Source organism: Labeo rohita, unplaced genomic scaffold, assembly GCF_022985175.1.
Source record: "Labeo rohita strain BAU-BD-2019 unplaced genomic scaffold, IGBB_LRoh.1.0 scaffold_183, whole genome shotgun sequence".
NCBI classification, from domain to species: domain Eukaryota; kingdom Metazoa; phylum Chordata; class Actinopteri; order Cypriniformes; family Cyprinidae; genus Labeo; species Labeo rohita.
In genome coordinates, this window is record NW_026128033.1 from 35,808 (window position 1) to 62,729 (window position 26,922).

The following is a 26,922-nucleotide window of genomic DNA, read 5'->3' on the forward strand; positions in this document are numbered from 1 at the left end:
TTCTTTGATCCGTCTGAGCCTGTCGAAATTTTCTGTGATGCCAGCAGCAGCAGCCTGGGTGCTGTCCTGCTGCAGGACGATCATCCAGTTGCCTTCTCGTCTCTATCGCTAACAGACACCGAAATGCTCTCAATAGTTCACGCCTGTACAAAGTTTCACAATTTCATCTTTGGAAACCATGTCACAGTGTACAATGACCACAAGCCTCTGGAAGAAATTTTTAAGAAGCCGCTCCTCTCTACCCCCATGTGCTTACAAAGAATGCGCCATCGACTCCAGTGGTATGACCTGACAGTAAAATACAGGCAAGGGAAAGACATGGAGCTGCCAGACACATTGTCTAGAGCACAAATACCTGAGAAAAAGTCAGAAATCGAAGGCTTGGAGTGTGTCTCTATGATCAGTTTCATCTCAGTTAGTGAGCAGAAGTACTCCAAGCTCAAGGAGTCCTCAAAAAACGAACTCAGCGCCCTCCAACAAATAATACAGCAAGGGTGGCGAAACCACAGACGTAACGTACCTACAGTAGTCCAACTGTATTGGGACGAAGTCAGCTTGCTGTAGCGGATGGCGTGATCTATAAAGGCCTCCGTATAGTAGTACCTCCTTCCATGCAAGATCATATGCTGAAAGTTGTACACCAGTCTCACTTGGGAATAGTGAAAAGCAAGCAGAGAGCTCGTGAGGTCCTATACTGGCCAGGTATGAGTGCCGAAATAGAGGAAATAGTAAAGAACTGCAGTAAGTGTGCTGATTTCCAGAATCAGCTACCCAGAGAACCGCTCAAGCCAACAGAAACTCCTGAACTGCCATTTGAAGAAGTAGCTTCAGATCTGTTTGATTTTGAAGGTAATCATTATGTTCTGTCGGTGGATTACTATTCAAAATTCATTGAGGTGGATAAGTTGAAAGGTCTATATTGCAGTGCTGTCATGGAAGCTCTCAAGGCTCAATTCAGCAGACATGGAATCCCTACCACTCTTCGTATGGACAACGGTCCACAGTATTCCGCAGGAATTTAAGGACTTCTGCCAAAGCTATGGAGTCACGCATAAAACGTCATCACTGCACAAGCCACACTCCAATGGCTCTACTCAACTACAGGACAACGGCAATAGAGTCAGTAGGCCTGTCACCAGTACAGCTGCTAATTGGCAGACGGCCCCGTAACAACCCGCCTGCTACTCAGCAGTTGCTCACACCAAGTGGCTATGACTCTTTCAATGTGAAACTTCGACTGGACGTAAGTAAAAGCATCCAAAAGTTCTACTATGACCGCAGGAGGGCAAGTGGTCCACGGGCTGCTCTGAATCCTGGAGATGAAGTAAGGATGCTCCCATATCCTGGAAATCTCAAGTGGTCTCCTGGTGTCATAGTGAGACAACATTGTGCTCCAAGATCTTATGTTGTAGACTCTGGAAGTAAGGAGTACCGTCTCAACATTCAACATCTTCGCAAAAGCACAGCGAAAGCCAATGAGGCCCATCACAGGCCTGACAATAAACACTGGACGGAAATGTCGGAGACATCCGGTGATGAAGAGCATGAATCTGTAGTCCACTCCAGTTTGCCCAGATCACTGCCTAAAGAGACTTTATCTAGCGAGAAAACGCTGCCAGCTGGACAGTATGTCACCAGGCGGGGCAGAGTTGTGAAGCCCCCAAACAGGCTCTGTTTATTGTCAGGGAAAGGTGTGGTAAAGACACCTTGTGGAAGTGACGTGCTGGCAACCTCTCCTTCCTAGATAGATGTAATGATGCTTGATGGTTTATTGTTATTGTTACATGCATCATTGACAAAATTTTACATGGAATGTGTGTTAATTCCTTTGTTCATGTTTTACTTGAATGTTTTGTGTGTTATCTGTAGAAGTAAAAAAAAAAAAAAAAAAAAAAGACAAGGAAAATAGCAACCAGGTGTTTAACATTCATATTAGCTGTATTTGTAATTGTATTGGTTGAGTTTGAATGTTTTCTGCTGAGGAGGGGAGATGTAATGTATTGTCATCTTGACAGTGTGTCTTTAAGAAACACTCCGGACTCTGTGGTCAATTGGCATAGGCTTCTCCTCCTCATGCGTGTTGTGCACTGCAGAAAGAGAAGTAAAAGGACTCGCATGTTTGAAAGCACTGTGTCGGTGTTGTGCATTACTTTACACTTGTATAATATAAAAGCAGTATATTTAACATATTATTATATTAGTGCTACTGGATCTTAGCGCTGCATTTGATACTAATCGACCACAACATTCTTTGAGTTGACTAGAATATTATGTTGGCATTAGTATAGGTGCATTGGCATGGTTCAAATCATACTTATCTGACTGTCATCAATACGTAGCAGTAAATGACAATGTATCATATCGATCATATCGAAGTATAGTTTTTACAGTTTTTAATTACTGGAACAAAAACCTTTGCATGTAATAACCTAAAACACTGTCCAACACTTGATGGCTGCACTGTTAATTCTTCGTCATCAGTTAGAAACCTAGGTGTGCTATTTGATAGCAATCTTTCCTTTGAAAACCATGTTTCTAGTGTGACGAGTCGGCTGCCTCCCCCCTAACTATCAGCTTCACCCCGTCGGTAATCGGCGCCCTTCACCAGGCTCCCGACGGGAGTGGGCGTGTGGGAGGAGGAGGGGCGCCGAAACATCCAGGTCTGGCGGCGTGTGATGAGGCACACCTGATGTGAATGAAGCCTCATCACCGCCGCTGTTAAAATGCCGAGCGCGCCTCTCCTCAGGAGACCGGTCTCTTCCCCGTGCATGCACGCTGGTGTCCTCGTGGGTCCAGGAAGGGGTGAAGAGGGAACCTGCGCCGCCATAGACGAGCTGCCGGACCCCGCGGGTCCGGATGAGGACCGCACGGAAATGGCTGCGGGCCAGGATGCCGGGCCGACTCACCTGCCTGAGGAAGTGCCGCGCAGCAACGATGGATGAAGCCGCTACAAGAAGCTGCTACCCCTCGTGCCGCGGATCCCGGCGGGGAGCAAGTGCGGCCGCCGGACTCCGCCCCTTACCTGGACCCTTCCCTTCCGAACACTGCCCCTCCTTCACGGAACCCTGTCATGTCGAGGACACCAGATCCCCCTGTTTATTTTTGGACACTTTTTCCCCTTTTTGAACACTTTCTGTTTATTGTTTAATAAAAGCCTCTCCGAGGCCTGACGTCACGCCCACTGTGTCTGTCGCTTTGCTCCGCCCCCGTGACAAGTGGTGGAGAATGCGGGCATGGGCGGAGCTTAGACAGCGCAGTTGGGAAACACCTGCTGACGTCATCCCCTCTCGCTCGCAAAAGAAGTCAATGGAGATTCGGACCCGGAGGACGGAGAGACGATGGTGACGGCCTCCCAGCCGCTAAAGGGGTAAGTGATTTGTTTCATTTAATATCACTTACCCTGCGGTTGGTTGAGGCTGTCGACTAAAATCCGGTTTCTCTGTCCCCGGTCCGGTGGCCTTGCGAGAGGGAGTCGCCCGGAGAGGAATCCCCGCCCACTCCGACCGCTGGAGCCTGGTTGAGGAAGGTAGCACTCCTGCGTGGGTGGCGACCGAATGACGGGGATGTCGCTTGGGGAAGGGAATGTGACGAGTCGGCTGCCTCCCCCCTAACTATCAGCTTCACCCCGTCGGTAATCGCCGCCCTTCACCAGGCTCCCGACGGGAGTGGGCGTGTGGGAGGAGGAGGGGCGCCGAAACATCCAGGTCTGGCGGCGTGTGATGAGGCACACCTGATGTGAATGAAGCCTCATCACCGCCGCTGTTAAAATGCCGAGCGCGCCTCTCCTCAGGAGACCGGTCTCTTCCCCGTGCATGCACGCTGGTGTCCTCGTGGGTCCAGGAAGGGGTGAAGAGGGAACCTGCGCCGCCATAGACGAGCTGCCGGACCCCGCGGGTCCGGATGAGGACCGCACGGAAATGGCTGCGGGCCAGGATGCCGGGCCGACTCACCTGCCTGAGGAAGTGCCGCGCAGCAACGATGGATGGATGAAGCCGCTACAAGAAGCTGCTACCCCTCGTGCCGCGGATCCCGGCGGGGAGCAAGTGCGGCCGCCGGACTCCGCCCCTTACCTGGACCCTTCCCTTCCGAACACTGCCCCTCCTTCACGGAACCCCGTCACGTCGAGGACACCAGATCCCCCTGTTTATTTTTGGACACTTTTTCCCCTTTTTGAACACTTTCTGTTTATTGTTTAATAAAAGCCTCTCCGAGGCCTGACGTCACGCCCACTGTGTCTGTCGCTTTGCTCCGCCCCCGTGACACTAGCATTTGTAAAACCGCATTTTTTTCATTTTAAAAATATATCTAAATTATGACCTATGCTTTCAGTGTCAAATGCAGAAATGTTAATTCATGTATTCATGACCTCAAGGTTAGATTATTGTAATGCTTTATTGGGTGGTTGCTCTGTGCGGTTAATAAACAAACTTCAGCTGGTCCAAAATGCAGCAGCTAGACGTCTTAGTTTTTCATTTAATCTAAAATGCTAAACATTTAATCTCATGTTGTCTGTCTGTGTGTGAGAGTCTATTTTACACTTTTGATGTTTTAGAGATTAACCCATTCATCGATGTGTGCTTTTTCTGTATTGTGGATGAATTATTGATTTTAGCAAAAATTTGCTTTGTAACACTAGTTCATATTTGTGTCCACATACATAAGTGTTTCTGAGTGTCTGTCTATTTTGTGTGTATCTATTTGTCCTTTTTGTGAGTGTTTGAATACTGGATTCTGATTTGTCAGTCACAATGATATTGCCTTATTATGACTGTTGTCTAAAGCAACTCTGTATAACAGATGACTGTAAGGCTGGAAGAGCCTCAGATCTCCTGAGATACAGACAGTACAAACATAAACATCTGCATCTGTCTTCACACTCCACACTCAAAGCTTCTTTCTCTCCTGTCTTTCCTTCACAACTGTTCCTACTCCATGTCCTTCACTTCATTCAGTATGGTTATATACAAAATAAAATGTTCCGTCTGCACCGATAGCCTTGTTGGCAGTGTGCCGTCATATGGCGCAGTTGCGCTTCAGGAGTCCTGAGTTCGAATCCGCCTTGTGGACCTTTCCCGTCCCTGTCCCCCCTCTCTCTCCCACTTACTTCCTGTCATATCTCCACTGTCCTTTCAAGAAAAATGCATTTGCATTTTCATTATGTTTGGTATAATCAGAAATGTGTCAGTGTGACTGGTTCTGTGCTTTCATCCCTATAGAAACAGACTAAAAGGTAATAAAGATTTCAAATTATGTAGCTCTAAAGGTGATGACACACAGGGCAACTTTTTGAGCAATGTTGCTGGGCAGTGTTGTTATCAACAGGAAACCAAGGGCCAGATTCATGAAAAAAGGTCTTTTTAAATGGCATTTTCTTCTTATTTTTCAACCTAAGAAAATAGTTAAAAATATTTTGTATTCCTGAAAATTTGTATATTTTTTTCTTAACATTGTTTCTAAGACAAAATTCTTGAAAAGAATCTTCTTAAAAACCATCGTAAATAACTTCTTAAGATTTGTCTTAAATCCCAAATAGTAAAAACTATTTAATGAATTTATTGGGTTATTTCAAATTAAATTAATTTTAAATTAATTTCTTAAAGCTGCAGACCGTAATTTTTGTTGTTCAAAATTTACAAAATTTATATAAGAAGCAAATACATCATGAATTTATTTTCTGTTGTTTTTGTTTTTGGCTTATCCTAAATCACTACAGTACACCTATAATAAGTTTTTATATTCATTTTTTTTAGACTGGTTTTGGTAGGAACTGCTGCCAAGTCCCTGCATAATTTGTCATAAGGCCAGGGCACACCAAACTGACTGCAAAGAACTAGCAGCGACAAAAAGCCGACAATGTTGTCGCCTCACAACGGCAGGGTCTGCACCAAAAAGTTGCACTTGAACACACTGCATAGTCTACAGTCGACTGCAAACTAACTTGTGCGCTCTGCACCTGTGTGAGAAGAATTAGCTGTCTATAAGAAAATACACATTTACCATTTTGAATATCATTTATGAAGATAACTTTCTTCATTTTAAGTGGCTGATCTAATTAAAATATTCACATATTGGAATGCTCAAATAACATCACGTAACATTAGATCAGCATTCTGTTTGTGCCGCCTTCATTTACTTACTCGCTTTAATTCTCGGGCACTGACTCAATCGCTAAAAAGAACATCCAATCAGAGTTCTCACTCTCTCCGACAGCCCGGCACTGATTCAACGTGTTGAATGTTTCATAACCGCTAGAGCACCAAAAGTTACTGACTGCAGCTTTAACTTATTTCTTAAGAAGATTTTTGTGAATCTGACCTCAGGTGAGACACAGGGCCTATGACCAATCTAAAGTATCCAGATAGAGATTTACTGCCCATTTTCAATGGGAAAGTGCCCAAGCAACACCGCTTGACAAACCTGCCTGGCAACACTGCTCAAAAAGTTGCCCTGTGTATCATCCCCTTTTCACTGCTCATCCATATGAAGTGGCACATTTTTTTTTTTTTTTTTTTTTTTTTTTGTGTCAATTGCTTTGGGTGTGTATGTGTATTTTGAGACTATCCTGGCAGCTTTCTACTCCCATGTGGGTCCATCATAGTCTTTAGCAAATTAGATGTGAGCTTACCATTCAACCATTTATAGCCTGCTGAGAACACTGGACACAAGGAACATGGCTTTGCACACTTTTTGTGACTGACTTAGAACAGAAAAGAAACCAATCAATGGGTCTCATTCACTTAGCTTGCATATGCACAAATCTGTGTGTAAAACCTGCGTACGAACACTTTCATGAAGACATTATGATTCATTAAAATTTTTGTACTAATATATATTCTAATTTAAGAAAAAAAATATAGGAAGAACTAAAAGCACATGTAAGAAAAAAAAAACAAAAAAAAAAAAAACACACTTTATAATTTTATATAGGCCAGCCTATATGTAGGCTATATATAGTTAAGAGAAAGTGTATGTTTCATCTTAGTTTAATAGTTATATACTACATATAATTCTGATAAAATGTATATTTCAGCTTAAAATTATTTATACAGTGAAAGAGTAAGAAAATCTGTGTTAGTCTATAGCTTGAGCTGCAAGGTTTCTCTGAATAGCAGCACATGTACAGTCGGTTAATGAGAGCTCTGTAAACTGGGTCTGTATAAAGGTGTTTTATTGTGTATGAACTGGTTTTGAGGACAGCACACCTTGCATTGCTCAAAGATCTGGTGAGAGCGCATCTGTAGATGGCTTAGTTTCACTTTCAATGTTAATAGGTTAATTAATATTACTATAGAAATGTTTTTTTTTTTTTCTACAGGGAATAAACATTTAAAAAGGTTACATTTTTAACATGTGGTAAATTTAACATTTTTTACTCATTTACCAAAAAATAAAAAACTTTAAATTAAAGCTACAGTCTCAAAAGTTTTTGCAATAGTGAAGTGAACATACATAAATCCATATAGTCTAAAATATTTTTTCAAATGGTTTAATAGTTCCATATATAATCTTTAAGGAAATGTATATTTTTGTATAATTATGGTACAGGTTCTTTCTGTATCTTTCCAGTCAATGTTGCCTTTAAGTCGCACTGTTATAAAAAAAAATGTGATGCCAACAAGAAAAGGGGTCGAACAACATCAACGTGCCCCATGATGATGTCATTTTTTTTTGCATGTGACCAAGCCAACATGAGGATACAGACGCAGACAGTATGATGGTAATTTTTAGAGTTTTAGAAAGGCTAAGATTCCTCGTGGACTGACAGTTAACATCACTGCTGAAGAACTGTGCTACACTCCTACCTCAATATATTATTTTACAAAAAAACTTTGGTCAAGCTATTTTTTTTTTTTTTTTTATGAATTGGAGAAATCTAATACACTGGTGTGCTGCTCAACAACTGCTCAGCCAAATACAGGAAAAACTAACAGTTCAGACCCTCTTCTACAGTATATGTTATTCAATGGATTTCATTTCAATATCATAGAAAACGTCAGAACTGATTAATTTTTATATAAATACCCCTAATCATCAACACAGTTCTGTATGATATAAAACAGCTGTTTTTACATCATCCACTCGCCCTATAAAAATATTTTAAAATTAGGTCAAATTTGAAAAAGAATGTAATGAGGATTAAAACAATATCTGACAGAACACTTTTTTATGACACTGTTTTTGTTTTAATTTTAGTCATTCTTGCCAAAGGAGCAAAATTTAGGAGGATGTTTACATTTATATAATCTTACCACAGTGTTTTAAGTTCACAGTGAGGATCCTTCAGTAGATCAGAGAGCAGACTCACTCCTGATGCTCCTAGTTCATTTACAGACAGATTCAGTTGTCTCAGGTGTGAGGGGTTTGATCTCAGAGCTGAAGCCAGAGCAGCACAACCTTCATCTGTGACACCACAATCACTCAACCTGTAGAGAACAATGACACTTCAGTCTCATTTTCTTTTATTGTTTATCAATGCATTGTTGATTGTTGTCAGTGTGACTTACTGAACTGATCTGGAATTTTTAACCACAGGCAGCAGCTTCTGAAGAACTTCATCTGCTTTATTTTGGGCTCCAATAAACTGCTTTAGATAAAAAACATCTATCTTCTGCTCTGATGTCAGCAAAACATAAACCAGAGCTGACCACTGTGAAGAGGAGAGTTTGATTTCTCCTATTTGTCCAGATTTCAGATAATCTTGGATCTCCTGCATCAGTGAATCATCACCCAGTTCATTCAGACAGTGGAATAGATTGATGGATCTCTCTAGAGAGTGATTCTTCCTGATCTTCTGTTTGATGTATTCAACTGTTTCATCTTTGTTGTAGGAGCAGCTTCCTGTCTGTGTTAGTAGTTCTTGTAAGAGAGTCTGATTGGACTCCAACAAGAGACTCAGAAGAAAATGCAGGAAAAGATCCAGATGTCCATTTTTACTTTGCAAAGCTTCATCCACAGCACTCTGATGGAGCTCAAATAGTGAAACATATTTCTTCTGGTTAAAAAGTTTAGAAAACAGACCTTGCTTGGTTTGGTCAAATACATTAATGTAGTTGTTTGTAAATGAGAGGTGTGCATATAGAGCTGCTAGATGTTCCTGGATGCTCAGATGAACAAAGCAGAAGACTTTCCCCTGATACAAGCCAAACTCCTCTCTGAAGATCTGAGTGCACAATCCTGAGTACACTGATGCTTCTGTCACATCAATGCCACACTCTCTCAGGTCTTTCTCATAGAAAATCAGGTTGCCTTTCACAAGCTGCTCAAAAGCCAGTTTCCCCAGTTTGATGATCATGTCTTCATCTTTGATGTTGTTCTTACGGTCCTTCTCATGTTTGATGTTTGTCTGAATGATCAGAAAGTGCATGTACATCTCAGTGAGAGTCTTGGGAATCTCTCCACTTTCTGCTTCACTCAACATCTTCTCTAGAACAGTGGCTGAGATCCAGCAGAACACTGGGATGTGGCACATGATGTAGAGGCTCCTTGATGACTTCAGGTGTGTGATGACTGTATTGGCCAGACTCTGATCACTGATTCTCTTACTGAAGTATTCCTCCTTCTGTGGATCATTAAAGCCCCGTACCTCTGTCACTCGATGGACACACTCAGAGGGAATGAGATCAGCTGCTGCTGGTCTGGAGGTGATCCAGATGAGAGCAGAGGGAAACAGATTCCTCACAATGAGGTTCATCAGCAGCACGTCCACAGAGGCTGATTCACCTACATCGCACAGCCTCACATCGCTTTGAAAATCCAGAGACAGACAACACTCATCCAGACCATCAAAGATGAACAACACTTTATATTCACTGGATATTTTCATATGTTTTGTTTCAGGGAAAAAGATATGAAGAAGATCTGAAAGACTGAGTGTTTTGTCCTTCATCATGTTAAGCTCTCTGAAAGGAAGTGGAAATATGAGCTGGATGTCCTGATTCTCTTTCCTTTCAGCCCAGTCCAAAATGAACTTCTGCACAGAGACTGTTTTTCCAATGCCAGCGACTCCCTTTGTCAGCACAGTTCTGATGGCTTTGTCTTGTCCAGGTAAAGGTCTAAAGATGTCATTGCATTTGATTGGTGTGTCCTCTGTTGCTGCTCTCCTGGCTTGTGTCTCAATCTGTCTCACCTCATGCTCATTATTGATCTCTAAACTTTCACTCTCTGTGATATAGAGCTCTGTGTAGATCTCATTTAGGAGTGTTGGGTTTCCCTGCTTTGCAGTTTCTTCATACAGACACTGACACTTCTTCCTCTGATTTAATTGAAGCATTCTTTGGATCAGCTGAAAGTTATGACTGAAACAACAGAGTACAACTTAAAGAAAAAGGCAAAAATAGAGTAGTAAATTAAATTAACACTTTATCAAACAATTAAGCAATATCACATGACAAAGAGTGCTGCTGTTCCAAATATCAGCACGACAGTGATTTGTCTGTAGGCACAAGGCTGTTGGTAATCAAAGGTGTGCTGATATTTAGACCAACAGCATGATTGTGAGTCTGATAGAACAGTACAATAACATGCAAACAAACTGTTGTACCTCAGAGCAGCTGATGTGTGCTTATTTATTTATTTTTTTTTTTAAATGACTGAATTATTACAATTTTTTGTGAGTACTTTAAAATTCTTAACACATTTTTATAGACACAGTTGTAACATCTTCACCTCATAAATAATGTTTTACATCAATAAAATAACCATAAGTAAAATTATATAAGACATGTTTACATTTATACAAACTTACCTCAGTATTTTCAGTTTACAGTCAGGATCCATTAGAAATGATAAAGCTTCTTGACTCCAAAATCTCCTATTTCATTTCCAGTCAGATCCAGAACTCTCAAATGTGAGGGGTTTGATCTCAGAGCTGAAGCCAGAGCAGCACAACCTTCATCTGAGACACCACAATCTGTCAACCTGTAGAGAATGACACTCTTCAGTCTCTCATTTCAGGATCTACAGGAATTTCACAATCAGAAAGAGAGTCTTAGTTCACAACAGGATTGATTGGTTCCAGTCTAAGAGCTGAAGACCAGAGCTTCCACATGTTGCATGAGTGATAGTTAATTTCAGCATCATAATAATGATACTGAATTTGACAGTACTTCAAAATCAACAAAACATCTCTATGAAGAAATCTTCACATCATCATTATAGAGACTTAATGATATAAAGCACCAATTCACAAGTTTCAAAACAAGAACTGGTCCTATTCCCAGTGAATGCACAAACTGATAAAATGTAAACCTTGAATGCAATGAAAGTTGCCTTGGATTAAAGCATCTGCTACTGTAAATGCATTAATGCAAATGCAATGAAAAGATGTTTGACACTAAAAACATTCTAATTAATTTAAAGGCAACATTCTGTTCAGTTATCGGACAGTGTTTTTTTTCCCCCCTTTTTTTCGCTTTTGTTGAACTTATAATACTAAAATTAAGATGAGAATAATGGAGGAAGTTAAATTTTTTACACTCTTACTTTAGTGTCTCCAGTTCACAGTGAGGATCATTCAGTCCATCAGAGAGCAGATTCACTCCTGATGCTCCAAGTTTATTTCCAGACAGATCCAGTTCTCTCAGGTGTGAGGGGTTTGATCTCAGAGCTGAAGCCAGAGCAACACAACCTTCATCTGTGACACCACAATCACTCAAACTGTAGAGAACAATGACACTCTTCAGTCTCTCAGTTCAGGATCTACAGCTCAGATAAGCAGGAACTTCACAATCAGAAAGAGAAACTTAATCCACAACATGATTAACAGCTCCAGTCTAAGGTTCAGACCTGCTTTAACATTGTAATTCAGTGGGGTCATTTCAGTACCATTCAAATCTAAAAATCTCCTATTTTTTTGACAAGAGTACCTCAAAATCCTCAACACATCTGTATAAAATCAAAACAGTTGTCATATGTTCATATCATCTATATCATAGGTCTTCAACCCTGTTCCTGGGGACAAGGGTTGGAGCTAAGTTCTGCAGGATAGTGGGTCCCCAGGAGCAGGGTTGAAGACCTATGATATACTGTAGCAATGATAGAAAGTAATTCTGTTACTCAAACAGCAGAGCATGGTGTGAGCGACACCAATATCACTGGTTCAGTTCCAAGGAATGCAATGCAAGCTGCCATGGATAAAAGCATCTGCTAAATGTATTCATGTAAATAAAATTATGTCATACACTTTGAAAATAAGTTTATGAAAACATTCTCTTCAGTTATCTGACTGCTTTTTTTTTGCTTTACTTCCAAACTTTTTTGTATATCATTCATTATTCACAATGAAATGATAATGAAGGAGCATGCTGGAGCATGCTTTTATACACTCTTACTTCAGTTTCTCCAGTCTACAATGAAGATCTTTCAGTTCATCATAGAGCAGATTCAGTCCAGACACTCCCATTTTATTTCCAGACAGGTTCAGTTCTCTCAGGTGTGAGGGGTTTGATCTCAGAGCTGAAGCCAGAGCAGCACAACCTTCATCTGTGACACCACAATTCATCAACCTGTAGAGAACAATGACACTCTTCAGTCTCTCAGTTCAGGAAACACTGGTGTAATTGATGTGATATACAGTCATATGAAAACTATATGACACCCTATTAAATTCCATGGTTTTCTGTCTCAGGACATAAAACATATCTGGTTCTTTGCAAGTCTTTTCAAGTTTTGGCAAAATTATTTATGTAACAAAAATAAAGCCAACATGGAAAAGCCATGTGTAACTAAGTTATGACAACCTATTATTCAATTGCCTGTTAATCCACTAATAACTTTAAATAATAACTTTCTGTATGACTTTATCAGTCTTTGACTTTGTTCTGGGGGAATTTTGGCCCACTCTTCTTTACAACCTTGCTACAGTTTATTGAGGTTTGTGGGCATTTGTTTATGCACAGCTCTCGCCACAGAATTTGATTCGGGATGAGCCTACTGAAACCTTCTGATTCTTTTCTTTTTAGCCATTCTGTTACAGATTTGCTGGTGTGCTTGGAGTCATTGTCCTGTTGCATGACCCAATTTCGGCCCAACTTTAGCTGTTAGACAGATCACATTTGACTCTAGAATACTTTGGTATAGAGAGGAGTTCATGGTCGATTCAGTGACTGTGAGGTGCTCAGGTCCTGTGGCTACAAAACAAGCCCAAAATCATCAGCCCACCACCAGCATGCTTGAGTTTTGTTATGAGGTGTTTGCGTTGATGTGCTCTTTTGGTTTTGGTTATCATTTAACATATTAACTGAGGCCTGTAGAGTCTGTGGTAAAGTTATTGGGTTGTCTGCCATTTTTCTGAGCGCTACACATTCTGATCTTGGGGTGAATTTGCTGGGACGTCCACTCCTGAGAGGATTGATGTCTGTCTTAAATATTTTCCACTTGTGCATAATCTTCCTCACTGTGGAATGATGGATTTCATATTGTTTAGAAATGACTGTGTTATTCTTCCCAGATTGCTTCTCTAAGATCACTGCTGATGTTTTACCTCAAAGCAGTAACTAAATAAGCATACTATCATCTCAAAAACATTGCAAGAATTAGATGTTTTGTTTCCAGTCAAGACTTGGAGAAACTTGTTCATGCCTTTATCACAAGCAGGGTGGATTATTGTAATGGTCTCCTCACTGGCCTTCCCAGGAAGACCGTTAGACAGCTGCAGCTCATCCAGAACGCTGCCGCCAGGATTCTGACTAGAACCAGAAAACCTGAGCATATCACACCAGTCCTCAGGTCCCTACACTGGCTTCCAGTTATATTTAGAATTGATTTTAAAGTACTTTTACTTGTTTATAAATCACTCAATGGCCAAGGACCTAAATACATTGCAGATATGATCACTGAATATAAACCTAACAGACCACTCAGATCATTAGGATCAAGTCAGCTAGAAATACCAAGGGTTCACACAAAACAAGGGGAATAATAGCTTTTAGCTATTATGCTGCCCACAGTTGGAATCAGCTTCAGCTTGGAATCAGATCAAATGTGCTAAAACATTAGGTACATTTAAATTCAAATTTAAGACTCAAAACTCATCTGTTTAGCCGTGCATTTATTGAATGAGCACTGTGCTACGTCCAAACTGATTAGACTATGTATAATCCTTTTCTATTTTTAACTTTCTTAAATTTATTTTAAATCAATTTTTAAATCATTTTAAAAGTTTTTAATTTTTTTTGTTTTATTGTTGTGATTATTGTTTTTATGATTATTCTACTGCCTTTTATGTAAAGTACTTTGAATTACCTTTGTGTATGAAATGTGCTATATAAATAAACTTGCCTTACCTATTTGACATTGTGTTAACACCTGAAGGCTCCAGACCAGCAAACTGCCAAAACTTCTGCTTTTATAGAGTTGCTCACACTTGCTGGTGATCAGGTAATCAAAGGCATTTAATTAGCCGTTCCTGACCATTACTTACCCTCTTAATTCCTATGTTAACAGCAATGGTGTTCTAACTTTGTCACACATGGATTTTCCATTTTGGCTTTATTTTTGTTAAATAAATAATGTCATGTCATGTGGTGTTATTCATCTAAGGTTTTATTTTTCAAATTTTAAAACCTGCCAAGGACCATGTATGTTTTTTATTATGTCCTGATAGGGAAAACCATGGGTATCCTAACTTTTTCACATGACTGTACATGAATTTTTCCTTCTACTGCTTTGGTAAGAGAGTACTAAAATGAAAAATTAGACTAGGGATCGACCTTCCTGCAGAGTTCAGCTCCAACCCTGATTAAAGACACCTGAACCAACTAATTAGGATCTGAAGGAGCGCTTGATAATTACAGACAGGTGTGTTTGATCAGGGTTGGAACTAAACTTTGCAGGAAGGTCGATCTCTAGGAACAGGGTTGGGCACCCCTAAATTCCCTGGTGAAAAAACCAGCATATGCTGGTAGGTATGTTTTGATGCTGGTTTGAGCTGGTCCTTAGCTGGTTTAATCTGGTCCTTTGCTGGTTTATGCTGGTCATGTTGCTGGTCAAGGACCAGCATAAACCAGCAAAAGACCAGCTTAAACATACCTAACCAGCATCCCAGCATCAAAACATACCTACCAGCATATGCTGTTTTTTTCACCAGGGTTAGACCATGTTTTATCAGTGATTGTTGTCAGCATGACTTACTGAACTGATCTGGATTCTTTAACCACAGGCAGCAGCTGCTGAAGAACTTCATCTGCTGTATTTTGGGCTCCAATAAACTGTTTTAAGTCAAAAACATCCATCTTCTGCTCTGATGTCAGCAACACATAAACCAGAGCTGACCACTGTGAAGAGGAGAGTTTGGTTTCTCCTATTTGTCCAGATTTCAAATAATCTTGGATCTCCTGCATCAGTGAATCATCACCCAGTTCATTCAGACAGAAGAACAGATTGATGGATCTCTCTGGAGAGTGATTCTCCCTGATCTTCTGTTTGATGTACTCAACCGTTTCCTCTTTGTTGTAGGAGCAGCTTCCTGTCTGTGTCAGTAGTTCTAATAAGAGAGTCTGATTGTACTCCAATGAGAGACCCAACAGAAAACGCAGGAAAAGATCCAGATGTCCATTTTTACTCTGTAAAGCCTCATCCACAGCAGTTAATGAATAATTCAAAAACCAGTATAACATGCTATACATCCAGTTTAAAACTTTCAATAATAGACTTTGCTCAGTTTGGTCAAACACATTTATGTAATTCTTTGTAAAGGAGAGATGTGCATATAGAGCTGCTAGATGTTCCTGGATGCTCAGATGAACAAAGCAGAAGACTTTCCCCTGATACAAGCCAAACTCCTCTCTGAAGATCTGAGTGCACAGTCCTGAGTAAACTGATGCTTCTGTCACATCAATGCCACACTCTGTCAGGTCTTCCTCATAGAAGATCAGGTTGCCTTTCACAAGCTGCTGGAAAGCCAGTTTCCCCAGTTTGAGAATCATATTTTCATCTTTGACTTTCTTCTCATAGTCCTTGTCATGTTTGATGTTGGTCTGAATGATCAGGAAGTGTGTGTACATTTGAGTGAGAGTCTTGGGAATCTCTCCACTCTCTGCTTCACTCAACATCTTCTCTAGAACAGTGGCTGAGATCCAGCAGAACACTGGGATGTGGCACATGATGTGGAGGCTCCTTGATGACTTCAGGTGTGTGATGACTGTATTGGCCAGACCCTGATCACTGATTCTCTTACTGAAGTATTCCTCCTTCTGTGGATCATTGAAGCCTCGTACCTCTGTCACTCGATGGACACACTCAGAGGGAATGAGATCAGCTGCTGCTGGTCTGGAGGTGATCCAGATGAGAGCAGAGGGAAGCAGATTCCCCACAATGAGGTTTGTCAGTAGCACGTCCACTGAGGCTGATTCACTAACATCACACAACCTCACATTGCTCTGAAAATCCAGAGACAGACGACACTCATCCAGACCATCAAAGATAAACAACACTTTATATTCATCTCTGGATATTTCCATTTCTTTTGTTTCAGATAAAAAGATATGAAGTATATCTGAAAGACTGAGTTTTTTGTCCTTCATCAAGTTGAGCTCTCTGAAAGGAAGTGGAAATATGAGCTGGATGTCCTGATTCTCTTTCCCTTCAGCCCAGTCCACAATGAACTTCTGCACAGAGACTGTTTTTCCAATGCCAGCGACTCCCTTTGTCAGCACAGTTCTGATGGCTTTGTCTTGTCCAGGTAAAGGTCTAAAAATGTCATTGCATTTGATCGATGTGTCCTCTGTTGCTGCTCTCCTGGATTGTGTCTCAATCTGTCTCACCTCATGCTCATTATTGATCTCTCCACTTTCACTCTCTGTGATGTAGAGCTCTGTGTAGATCTCATTCAGGAGTGTTGGGTTTCCCTGCTTTGCTGTTCCTTCATACAGACACTGAAACTTCTTGAGCAGATTTGATTTGAATCCCTTTTGGTCCAGTGGAGAGTCACAACTGAAAGTATAAAATATTAGATTACAACAAATTAGATGTGTAAAAGTGACAGAAAAAATCTTCATATCTAGACAGAAATGTTATGTACCTCAGATTAGATGATGTGTGTTTTCCTGTAAATGTTCCTGGAGTGTCCACAGACTTTACACTAGTTTTAAACAAATATGGACAGAACAAAGAATTAAGTAGAGATAGCAGAAACAAGAATTCACATAAGGTTATTCTGTGTTAAATCAGCCAGCAAAAAATATTAAATTTTTTTCTGTTGAAAGAAATATAGATATAAAGGGGAAAGCCAAAATATTAATAGAACAGAGACAACTGTATAAAGAATAGAATAAAGGCTAAAGAATCAAAGTTGATTTCATGTTTAGTTCGCATAAAAACTGTAGAACTGTTTTAGAATGTGATTGCTTAAATTTTGCCAGAGAGTGCAGGTCTGTTTCAGTTGACCTTACAACAGTGGTTAGTTAACTAAGCCCACCACTTTTTAAGAGTCCCGTCTATGTTCATGTCCATCAAACAAAATGATGCATGCTAATGTACCTAATGATTTTGGATTAAAATGCAATTTATCATCTTGCAGGCTTTAGAATCAGGTAATATTGAAAATATAAATACAGTGGCTTGCGAAGGTACCCATACACCTTTGTTTTTGCCTTATGTAAAAATGTTTTAAATTATTTCTTTCCACATCAGTCTATACTCCATACACTATAATGGCAAAGTAAAAAATGTTTTTACAGACATCCTGCCACACAAATGTATTTTTAAAAACTTAAATGAGTCCACTGCATCTGTATTGATGTGTTTATCAGTAACAGTTGCCGTTTCATTTGTGCGATAATTTGGTTGATAAAAATGTTTACCTAGATCAGTTGATGTGTGTCTAACCTGAAAATGTAATGGTTTCAACTGAATGGGTCATGATTGACAAACAGCTGGGCTTTGAAGAGTTTGATCTGAAAATGAAATACTCAAAGCAGAAAACAACACTGGAAAAAGAAATATATTACAGAAAAGAAAACCAACTGAAAAGTCAGAAAAATTTTGACATTCTTCTGTTTTGCAAACAAAAAAAAAACAAATAATCCACAGACAAGCTGAATTCAACAGATGAACAAGTATTGTGAATTACTGTAACAAACTATTTTTTTTTTTATTTAACCATATTTTAAAAAAGGTTTTTTTTTTTAATTTAGTACACTTTAAAGGGCACCTATTATGCAAAATTCACTTTTACATGTTGTTTGAACATAAATGTGTGTTGGCACCCTAGAATGATAAAAAACCACTGCTCCTTTTTGAAAGATAAAAATCCACAGTGTCTCACTTTTTGTCAAAATCCCTAGAAATCACTGTTTACAGGCCCACAGTGTCTCAGCAAAAGTCAGGACAGCATCCACTGTGCCTGTGAAATCACTGTTTAAAGGTAGCTCTCAGTTTTTTTTTGTTTTGTTAATCTCTGAATACAGACATCCTGCCACAGTGTACTGTATTTTAGGGGCAGACTCAGAGTGAGTTCTATTCTGTGTTGATGTGTTTCCCAGTAAATAATGTAGCCGATTTTATTTGTGCTATAATTTGGTTGATAAAAATGTTGTACCTTAGATCAGTTGATGTGTGTCTTCCCTGAAAATGTAATGGTTCTGGCATAGACTGGTCACTCTTCATGGATAAACAGCTGGGCTCTGGTGAGTTTGATCTGTCCCCCTGAAACTGACTTTAATGGAATAGCAACATTGGAAAATAAATAATATATTAAAGACAAGAAAACCATTTGGTCTATGTCAATGCTTCTGTTTTGCAAACAAAAAACAAATAATCCACAGACAAGTTGAATTCAACAGATGAACAAGTATTGTGAATTACTGTAACAAAATATTTTTAACCATATTTTAAAAAGAAGGTTTAAAATGTTTTTAATTTAGTATATGTTAAAGGGCACCTATTATGCAAAAAATTCACTTTTACATGTTTGAACATAAATGTGTGTTGGCAGTGTGTGTACACAACCACCCTAGAATGATAAAAATCCACCTGCTCCTTTTTGTCAGTCCCCAGAAATCATAATCAGTGTCTCAGAAAAAGTTGATCACAGAATCCGTAAAAAGTGAAATCACTGTTTACAGGCCCACAACTGATTACAGACACTGCCGTATTAGCAGAGACCTCATCCTGAGTCAGCCGCACTCACTCCGCCATGTTTATCTTAATGCTAGCGCATTTAAAAGCAGCATTCAAGTAATGTGTTCTTATTAAGGCTATAAACATTATTTAGTCCAGAGCAGTGAGTGATTTTCTGCTTTTATTTTATTGTTTGGGTCATTGGGTTAACAGAGTAGACAGCAGTATAGGTACTGTATGTTACGCTGCTAACACTTAATACACAGTCTAATATAAACATTTATTTCCCAGTTGTTTAACTTCACAGACATTATTGACTGTTTTTGTAACTTATGCATGTTTTTAACATAAACTTGTGTGTGAAAGAGAACTTAGTTCTCACATGCTGTGTGACAGTCACATACTATATGCATACTTTGGATGTATGCATTTAGAAAACCATATATAAACCAAAGGTTAAACTCATATGTCTTTAAAAAAAAGCATGCATGATAGACATGATAATCAAAACCAAACAGATGTTTTTTTTGGCAGTTATGGGCTGTAAAGGTAACCCTATTCTGGACAAGGTTTTTTTGAGCTGAATTGTCACAGACACATTCTGGGGACACCTGAGACTTATATTACATCTTGTAAAAAGGGGCATAATAGGTGCCCTTTAAAGTTCGATGGACAAAATGATGCAAGACAACATGGTGCAGCTGTTTTCTTCTGCCTGCCCATATCTACAGTCAGGATGTGTTCACTGTGTCTGTACCAAGTACAGGTAGCTCTCAGTGTTTTTGTTGTTTTTTTAATCTCTGAATACAGACATCCTGCCACAGTGTACTGTATTTTAGGGGCAGACTCAGAGTGAGTTCTATTCTGTGTTCATGTGTTTCCCAGTAATGTAGCCGTTTCATTTGTGCTATAATTTGGTTGATAAAAATGTTGTACCTTAGATCAGTTGATGCGTGTCTTCCCTGAAAATGTAATGGTTCTGGCATAGACCGGTCACTCTTCATGGATAAACAGCTGGGCTCTGGTGAGTTTGTTCTGTCCCCCTGAAACTGACTTTAATAGAATAGCAACACTGGAAAAGAGATAATATGTTAAAGACAAGAAAACCAATAGGTTGATTTTACATAAAAATGAATTCCTTACTAGAATGTTGTCTGCCTAAAAAAATAAATGAATATATAAATAAATGAAGCTGAAGATCTGTTGAAGAGTGATGACACTGTCCAAAGATAATGTCATCTATTAATCTATCCATCTATCTGTGGTCTGTCTGTCTATCTGGTGTTTTGGTGTCAGTGTTTAAAGACTCAGAGTGAGTCCCATGTACATCCCAGCACCAGAATAGGAAAAAGTCAACAGATCACTACACCAACTGTGGCAAACACCCAAAATAACCTGTTATGTGGTATACAATGCATCTTATATTTAACATTAAGATCATACAAAGACTTTGACATACCTGCATACCTGAAAAATCTCCATCTCTGAATGTTTGTGTGTCTGCCATGATTCATTCAGTCTTTATGAAGCTGCACAGGTACATCTAATGAGACAGAAACACTCAGATACAGCAAAAAAAATGTGTTCCATGGAAACAACAGATTCAGACTTCTGATTTCTAATCAGTAACTATCAAGATTTTACTTCTAGCCTTAGACTTACAATCATGTTATTGTATGTTAAAAACTGCCATAATCTGAATTAACCGATTTTCTTTTTTACTTTTATATTGACTTTAGTTTACACAGAAAAGTTGGAGACGTGCAGCTAAATAAATCAATACAGATGTTGGCGAAAATTCTGCAAACTTTGGCTTTTAGTAATGTATTTGTACCGATGATAGGCCTACATATAAATATATATATCTATCTATATCAGGGTTGCCAACTCTCACACTTTCAGGCTCTGTCTCACGCTCTCACTCTTTCCATGTAGATCTCACGCCAAATTGGCAACCCTGCTTGTGATGTTAAACAAAGTTTCAGCTTTTAAATGTTGTAAGTTTTGATACTAAATTTAAAGGATAAATACCGTTTTGGCGCTCTTAATGTGGCGTAAATCGTAAAATTTAGCGCTTCTGTTAACGACAAAGCCATTGAAAAACAGCTGCGACAAGCTTCGATCTCGCCGACGTCGCCCTTGAGGCAATCCTTACGTAAATTGAACATGGTTTTCCTACAAATAAAATAAAAAAAAAAACCATGGTTACCACAAATTAACCATGGTCTTGCTACACTAACCATAATTTAACCATGGTATTTATAGTAAAACTATGGTTACACAAATGGTAATCAATGCGCCAAAAAACATGGTTACTACACTTTTACTATAATAAAACCATGGTTAATTTTCGTAAGAGTTAATATGGTTTTCTTGTATTTAACCCTCAGGTATTGCTTACTTATAATGTGACCATACAGCTTAACTATTTTTCAGTTAAATAAATGTTCTATATTTTAGTTCAATAATTTGTAATATTTTATGAACATCATTTAGTACTTAATACTATTTGTCCAATAATTATGGTCCATTAATGACTTAAAATATATATATGTATTATTATATGTACTATTACTTATATTACAATTAGTGTAGTATTTAAGGTTAAACAGAGAAACGAGTTTTAAATGCCAATACAAAGAAGCAAATTAATGTCATTTTGTGGTCGAAAAAACAAACAAACTTTAATTTGTAATGCCATGGTTTACCCACTAGGTACCTGTATGGCTCTTTACTAAATACACATGTATCTAGAATATTGCAGGTCATACCTGCATTTTTAAATGTGAAATTTAAAAAGTTAATAACTTGCATTCTTTTTTAAATGATACTCGTAAGTACACACAATGAATGCAAGCAAATACTGAATTCAAACCAAGTTTTAAATGGTGCTTAAAACAAAGCATTCAGCTGCATTAATCCCCTTATATGTACAGTATATATAAATAGATATGGAATCGAGATCGCCACACGCTCCCCCCAACCCAACCAAACCCTCCACTCCAAAACAAAAATCTTACTCCAAGCTGAACCTAAATGTTGGCAACCTTGCCTATATTATATATATATACACACACACACATACACATTGTAACAACTGGCTGTTGTTTGTTAGAACGTGGGCTAACTGGAGCTAAGCTGTACCATTAAACTTTTCCTAAGCTACTTGCCTCCAGGGTGCTAGCACCTACACGCACCTTGACTTTGTTAATAAAACGTGCGAGCACTCGTGTCCCATACACCGCACGACCCCGAATATCTCTATAAGCAGATGCACAGACAGAATAACTCAGCAATAGACAGCACTATCGTTATACGCTTTTAATTAGAACACAGAATAAGAACTTCCATAAGCAGAGCCATATCAACAAGTCCCTCCCCTACACATCTCTCCCCATGACGGTAACAGTTACACTTTCTATATAACAGGGCTGCAAATGAACCAAACCAACTTGAGCATAAACACACATAACATCACTAATGCAAAAATTGCATAATTGCAAAAAAATGCACTAATTCCCAACGACATCACGTAAATTCTCACATAACATACATTAAAAAAAAAAAAAAAAAACTTCACTGGATACTTGGATACTTATTTCTTAGTTAAAAGATTGTTAAACACTGGTGTAAAAAGGCGCAGGTACATAAAACGTAATGTAGGCTACTTTCACTTTCATTCTGGCAGCCTCGTGCTCGCTCGATCAGCATTACTAGATCGACTTTTGTAATTCTTAAGAAAACTTGTACTGTAAGTCAGATGATGTCGAAACGCATTTTTTATAATTCGTTTTGTGATTTCAGTACGGAAAAAGCAGTACAGTGGTGCGCATGCTCTGTGAACGGGAGGACGCTGTAACCACAGCAACCATTCAGCACGCTATTAAAAACTCCACATTACTGCGCAGTAACGCCTGTCGTGTCCATACTGTTAGTGATGCTAGTGCGTATTATGCATTGCAATATGCTTAAACTCTAGGGTGTTTTTAACATGATACAGAGACAGTCGAGCGATAGTGTCGACCTGAACCAGAAAAAACAAACATCGACAGAAAGACAAAACATAACATCTCTATCAGCGTCAGAAAAGCTCAGAGCAGCAGTAGTCAGTTGATGACACATGGGGGCGCTGTTATACAAAACAAATCAGCATTGAAATAGATGATGGTGAACAGAAACAAGTTTGTCAGTAAAGCTGATTTCCAGTCCAGCATGAAATAAATTAGATCTGCTGCAGTTCAGTGTGTGACAGTGATACTGTTATAATGGAGTCTGTATTTGGAGAAACGTAAAATAAACCCAAAACAAAACATCTATTTCATCAGTCAAACTTTGACCAAATGGGACAATGAAATCCAGATAAAACAATCAGAAAAATAGAAATAATTTATAATCACAATGTTCACATGCAGTTTTGTATTTGATAATATAAAACAAGTAAATCGGAAAACAAAGCTATTTTGTTTCCTTTCAGTTTACATTTAGATTACATGGCTATAAAAACAGACCATACAAATCCCATCTATGTTTCCTGCTGACAAATTCCACTGACAAATCATTGAGAAATTTTGAGGGGAACTGTTGAGTTTAAGAGAAGATATGGAAGGCCAAGACATTTTTCCAGTACAACTGTTTGTAAACTTGTCTGGATTGTGTGGTTTGTGTGGCTGTCAGTAACACTTGAAATATTTTGAAGGTAAAGAGAACAACAACAAATCCTGGAAACTGTTTATCCCACAAATTAAAGAGAGATTGGTTATTTCCACAAAACATACTTCAGAAATAAGATAAAAGCTATCAAACAGTCTCCAGACTTGAATATTCTTGAAAATCCCTGTGTAGATTTACAATTACTTACGTGCTATTATCTGCAGAATCTTCGTCAGGTTTACTGAAAGGTCAGGCAGCAGAGCAGTGCTGTAATCCACTTTTGAAATGACAAGAGAGACTGGACGTTTTAGATTCAAAATGAACAGTAATGTTATGGTGATGGATTGGCAGGTATTGCAAAAAGCTCCATCTTTCCAGAGATGACCTGGACGTGATTTTGCTTTAAAGACAAGTCATGGAAGCAGGAAGAGACAAGCTGACACAGTAAAATCATCCAGTTGAAATGACAGCTAGAACTTGTCATATACTGTACATGGTAATGGTAAGAAAAGCCATGCACATGCCCAGTGAGAATGTTTATATGGAGAAAAGAAAGGGAGTGACCACTGAACTTTGAGACACCACAGTGATTAGCTGATATGACACAGTCTTCCCTAGAACACCTTTAAAGATCTGTCTATTGGGTGAGATTGAAGCCACCAAATTACCAAACCTGTGATGCCCAAGTCAGAAAGAGTGGACAGGTGGATCTGGGGGTTTATAGTGTTAAATGCAGCAGACAGGTCCAACAGGATCAGGACAAATGATCTGGAGTTCCCAGCAACTAGCTGTCAAGTAGATTCTATAAGAGAAAAGCAAAAGTGATTGAACAATGCTTTTAAAGTTTTATTTTTTGTTTTTTTGGACAGAAAAAGGAGGAGACTGACTGGTCTGCAGTTTTTAACTGTTATAGGATTCACTGTTGGTTTTTCAGTAGTGAAGTTTCCTAAGCCTGCTTGAATACATTTGAAAGTTACCAGTAGAGACACGTTGTTGATGCGAGAAAAAGAGTCAGTTTAGAGATGAACTGTTCAAAGTACATTCAAAGTATATTAGCAAAATCCTCAAGACAAAGAAAACAACAATTAACTGAATGTTCAGACCAGAAACAAGGGGTAAAACAAGTACTCCGATAATAGTTAAAATGACTGTCCATATAGACTAGTCCATACAGTCCTTATATTTTTCATTTTGTTTAAAGACTATCACAACAAAAAAAAGTCCACACAAACAAACATAAAATGAAAAGCCTGATATCTTAAAATACCAAAATCCCCAAATTTGAGTGCCAAAAGACAATTAATCCACAAGTGCTCTCCCTGAAGAAGAGAAACATAATCTGAAAACATACAAAAATAGTAATCCTCCAGAAGTGTTTTAATTATATCATGTGCTCTCAGAGTGTGAGCTGCTCTTTCCACAAGCTTGTTTTTATCTACTCCAGTAGGCCTTCCTCTGTTCAGGTGCTCAGCTGTCAAAACAAATGTCCTCCTTCCTACTACAGCAAGTTATCACAATAACAATAAAAGTCCCATTAGATTTTCAAATCAAATAACAATCACTCACGATATTTAATTAAATGTTTTGAAATTAATCATAATATAAGAACTTTCAGCTCATCAGATTACCAGTTTATAATAATCAGTGAACATATATTAGTGATTAAAAACACAAACAGAGTCATACACTTATACTGTATTGTACACTTTAACAGAAATGTATCTTTTCCCCCACTTTTCTGCCCCAGTTAAAATAACTGATTATACACGTTTATTTTTTTGTCCCTAACGTGTCAATCTAACAAGGCTGTAGGATGGCTGGCTTAGATCATTTTTGAGACATTGGTTTCCATGAGGAGAGAGAAAGAAGAAAGTGTGTAATGTGTGTGAGTAGAGGTGGGTTGTGATTCAGTGCTGTAGAGAACTAGCTGATGATGGTTTATACATTTATCAGTGAAATTAGTGGCAAAATCATCTGCAGTCAGAGAAGAAGTGGGAGAAGGTAGAGGAAGAGGATAAAGTAGAGCGTGGATGTGTTGTGAATAGTTTTTGCATGTCTGAGGTGTTGCTGATTTTTGTTCTGGTAGTAAGAGACCCTGGCAAGAAAAACACCCGAGGAAAAAGTTGACAGGACAGACTGATGACACTGTTGCTCAGGTTAGCTTAGCTTTTTTGTTATGTGTCAAGAGTGAGAGCAGAGGATACAGTCAAATGAGACAAGAGGACTCAGAGCTGAGCATAAAGAGAGTGTACTAGAAGAAGAAATGGACAGAGAAGATAAGATAAGATAAGATAAACTTTATTGTCCCGAAGGAAATTCGTATTGGACACACACAGAACATTATAATCTGCCGTTTCATACAAATAACATATTACATTCGTGTGATACATACATACAGTGGCCCATCACTAACCTCACTATATATAGTGAGCAACTAAATTACACCCTACCCATTATCAACACACCTTTATTAAAAAAAAAATAAAAATAAAATAATAATAATAATAATAATAATAATAATAATAATAATAATAATAATAATAATAATTAGTGTTGTTGACCTCTGGCTAACTTATCATTTAATAATTTAATGGACAGTGGGACGAATGATTGCTTAAAACGGTTAAGTCTACACTGAGGAACTCTGAACCGCCTTCCCAAAGGTAATAATTGGTACTTTGAGGACATGAGTGGGATCTGAGACAATTTTTTGAGCCTGTCTAATAACAGTTTCCTCAAAAAGAGCCTGAAGTGCGGGATGCTGCTTAACTCCCATTATTTTCATGGCTCTCTGCATTAACCGTGTGATTTTGGCCTTTAGATGTACACTAAGATTGCCAAACCAGGCTGAAATACCATATCGGAGAATGCTCTCGATTACAGTGTGATAAAAGAGAAGCAACACCTTCTGGTTAACACCAAAGACCCTCAACCTACGAAGAAAATACAGTCGCTGTTGGACCCTAATACAGACATTTTCCACCTGAGCACTCCATGTCAATTTATTATCAATGTGAATGCCCAGATATTTATAAGAATCTACCTGGCCTATATTCTGACCACTGATGACCAATGGTAAGTGATCTCCAATGGATTTAGGGTCAAAAATAATCTCCACTGTTTTCTTCGTATCGATGCTAAGAAAATGTGTATCACACCACTGGACAAAATTCTGAACCTCATCTTTATAAATAGCAACATCTGATGTTCCGGATA

The 26,922-nt window shown here is 38.8% G+C and overlaps 1 protein-coding gene across 3 annotated transcripts in view; it reads right to left on the reverse strand.

Annotated features, from left to right (window-relative positions):
• LOC127158982 (NACHT, LRR and PYD domains-containing protein 3) overlaps nucleotides 1-20,247 on the reverse strand; it is a 52,803-nt gene extending 32,556 nt beyond the window's left edge. The window contains exons 1-8 of one of the 3 annotated variants that reach the window (XM_051101934.1): nucleotides 19,993-20,195; nucleotides 18,536-18,652; nucleotides 17,018-17,077; nucleotides 15,130-16,929; nucleotides 12,330-12,503; nucleotides 11,482-11,655; nucleotides 10,745-10,917; nucleotides 10,179-10,295 (exon numbers count right to left, since the gene is read on the reverse strand). In XM_051101934.1, the coding sequence (XP_050957891.1) occupies nucleotides 10,776-10,917; nucleotides 11,482-11,655; nucleotides 12,330-12,503; nucleotides 15,130-16,929; nucleotides 17,018-17,077; nucleotides 18,536-18,652; nucleotides 19,993-20,060 (2,535 nt within the window). In that variant the 5' untranslated portion in view covers nucleotides 20,061-20,195 and the 3' untranslated portion in view covers nucleotides 10,179-10,295; nucleotides 10,745-10,775. Of the gene's footprint in view, nucleotides 1-8,249; nucleotides 8,424-8,504; nucleotides 9,221-10,178; nucleotides 10,296-10,744; nucleotides 10,918-11,481; nucleotides 11,656-12,329; nucleotides 12,504-15,129; nucleotides 16,930-17,017; nucleotides 17,078-18,535; nucleotides 18,653-19,992 lie in introns of those variants that run through there. The other 2 variants (XM_051101937.1, XM_051101933.1) reach the window with 2 other exon arrangements.
• Nucleotides 20,248-26,922: the final 6,675 nt, after the last annotated feature.